At 39.6% G+C, this 2,469-nt stretch overlaps 1 protein-coding gene across 1 annotated transcript in view; it reads right to left on the reverse strand.

Annotated features, from left to right (window-relative positions):
• The window catches only part of LOC103918329 (chromosome unknown open reading frame, human C6orf58), a 16,387-nt gene that overhangs the window by 6,633 nt on the left and 7,285 nt on the right, over positions 1-2,469 (reverse strand). The window contains exon 3 of the mRNA XM_009325630.1: positions 747-931. Coding sequence (XP_009323905.1) covers positions 747-931 — 185 coding nt within the window. The remainder of the gene's footprint in view (positions 1-746; positions 932-2,469) is intronic.

Here is a 2,469-nt window from a genome sequence, read left to right on the forward strand (position 1 = left end):
GAGGCTGCCCAGGGAAGTGGTTGAGTCCCCATCCCTGGAAGTATTTAAAAGACGTGTAGATGAGGTGCTTAGGGACGTGGTTTAGTGGGCATGGTGGTGTTGGGTTGACGGACTCGATGATCTTAGAGGTCTTTTCCAACCTTAATGATTCTACGATTCTGTGATTATTTGACTACCAACAAAAATGTTGAATATATAAGTCTGTCTATAAAAATAGTTACTGAATCTATGAAGTAAGAAATACTGTCATCTTTGGGATTAGTGAACAGCTGAATGAGGAGGAAAGAGAAACTTGCATAAATAAGTGTCCTTCTGAATGAAGTTTCAGTATTTTCAGTTTTTTAGATGTTCAAAGGAATAAATGAACCATATAAAACCAACGCAAGGCCATTTCTCAAGGGTAATGTTCTATCTCGCATGCTTATTTTGCATTGCTAACATAAGCAGTATAGCAAGAATACAAATATAACTATTAACAAAACAGTCTCTTGGGCCAGACTGCAAAATACAGAATTATCTTAAAGGAAGGAAAAAAATCTATAACCTGTAAAAATCCCGGCCTTCTTATCTCTGACTGACTTTACGTCATGCTTTTAATTTTTTCTGCTTGTTACTTTTATACCAAGCTGTTATTGAAAGCAAACCAAACTCTCTGAATCTTACAAATAGCAGTAATAATATTTCTTAAAAGTAATATTCTGGTATCATTTCCTACAAAATATGAAAAAAAAAGTAAAATTGTTTACTTCAAAATAGGCCTTCCACTCATCCATGAGCTTGGGAATGCGAGACCGGCAGTCGGCAACACTATAACAGAAATCAGCTCTTCGCTCCTCTGGTGGCAATATTTCTATCTCGTACTGCAGCTGCCCAAAGAGGCCAGCCTCCACTGCCCCCAGAAACGGTATGATAGCGAGGTAGTAGTTCATACCTGTAACAATAATTAAAAAGGTGGAGGTGTTAACCACAAGCAAACGAAAAATTCCTGCATAGAAAAATGAAAACTCTCCCATACCAAATGCAACTGTTTCAAATTGCCACTGATACAACTGTGTTCAGCAGTGGGACATATGGACTGAAATGCACTAATGATGATATCTGTATTGATTTAGATATGATTTGCAGTATTCATGTATATATTGTCCTTTAATAGCCTTGCATGAGCTGACTGTGCTATACTTTGCAGGAAAGGACAAACAACTGAAAAAAGTTAGATCTTTATAGATTGTCATGGACAGGACGTCAAAAGTCTCTCAAATATTAGTTGCAAACTAAGTACAGAAAGACTAAGGGGTACTCCATGAATATTGTTTTCATTGAAAAGAACTTCTATAGATCCTAGGCATGTAAGAAAGGAAAAGGCAAATACTAGTGATATTTTATGGGAAAATACTAATTTTGCTTTTAAAAAAGATTTCGCTCACTGAAAACTTCTTGGAAATGATCTCTGTTTGTTTGTTTAGATTTATTTTAGGATGATGGCTTCCTTTGGTCTGATCCATAATTTGGAGCAGTCAGACCTAGCATGTAGGAAACCCAGGTTCAGTTCTCATCTGTGCCAGACCACATCTCCAGTGAGAGTGCCCATAGGGCTATTTGATATTCCTCATTCGAAAGGAGGATTTTAAATTCTCCTTTTAGTTGTGTCCTCTTTGTAGAAATAAAGTTTAATAACTTTCAGTCAAGAAGAGCCTGGAGACCTGCTGTTCTCCCTCTTGTGTGGGTACTCCTGAGCCGTTGCACTGAGAAGTCATTTGCTCATGCTTGGTCTCAGGGCCACGGATTGCCTAGGTATTTTGTACACAGTCCCAGCAGTGAGGACCAAAATCATCAAAACCTGACCACCTACCATGTATCCCTGTCCTACTCATGGGAAACCATTGTTCCACCTCCTGTATGTGGGCCTGGCTGGGAATTCAGGAGGAAATGTACGGCCAGTCAGAAGAGCAAAGGAGAAGTCCCAGGTGACGAGAAGACAGTGTCACACCGGGAGTCATTGCTCAGCTGGGTCTTGCTTCTTGTTCACTATTTTCATGAGAACTGTTGAAACCTGGATTTCACATCAGAAAGTACTTACATTCTTTTAAATGGGCTTGCATATATTACATATTCATACCTGCTTGGGGGACTCAGAGGGCAGAAAACAATGCAGGAAAGGACTATACTGAATATTATTCTAGGCAAAAAGGACTGAACTTCTTAAGCAGGGAGTGTCTCAAACATCCTGGGGCATATTAAATGTGAGTTTCTGGTTTAAGCTCATTCCCAGCTTCGTATGACTACTCACGCCAGGGAGGGCTGCCCTTGAAGGCCAGCCAAAACCACTTACATCCTCAGACGTAAGATGTAAGAGATGTTTCTGTGCAGTCTGAAAGACTTTTTGCATGTTCCTGCTGCAATAGGGTAAATCAAGGCTGAGTTTATACATTTTCTGGAGGCAACAAAATTGGTGTCATGCAAATGTGCAGT

Source organism: Pygoscelis adeliae, unplaced genomic scaffold (assembly GCF_000699105.1).
Source record: "Pygoscelis adeliae isolate BGI_AS28 unplaced genomic scaffold, ASM69910v1 Scaffold54, whole genome shotgun sequence".
Classification (NCBI taxonomy): Eukaryota; Metazoa; Chordata; class Aves; order Sphenisciformes; family Spheniscidae; genus Pygoscelis; species Pygoscelis adeliae.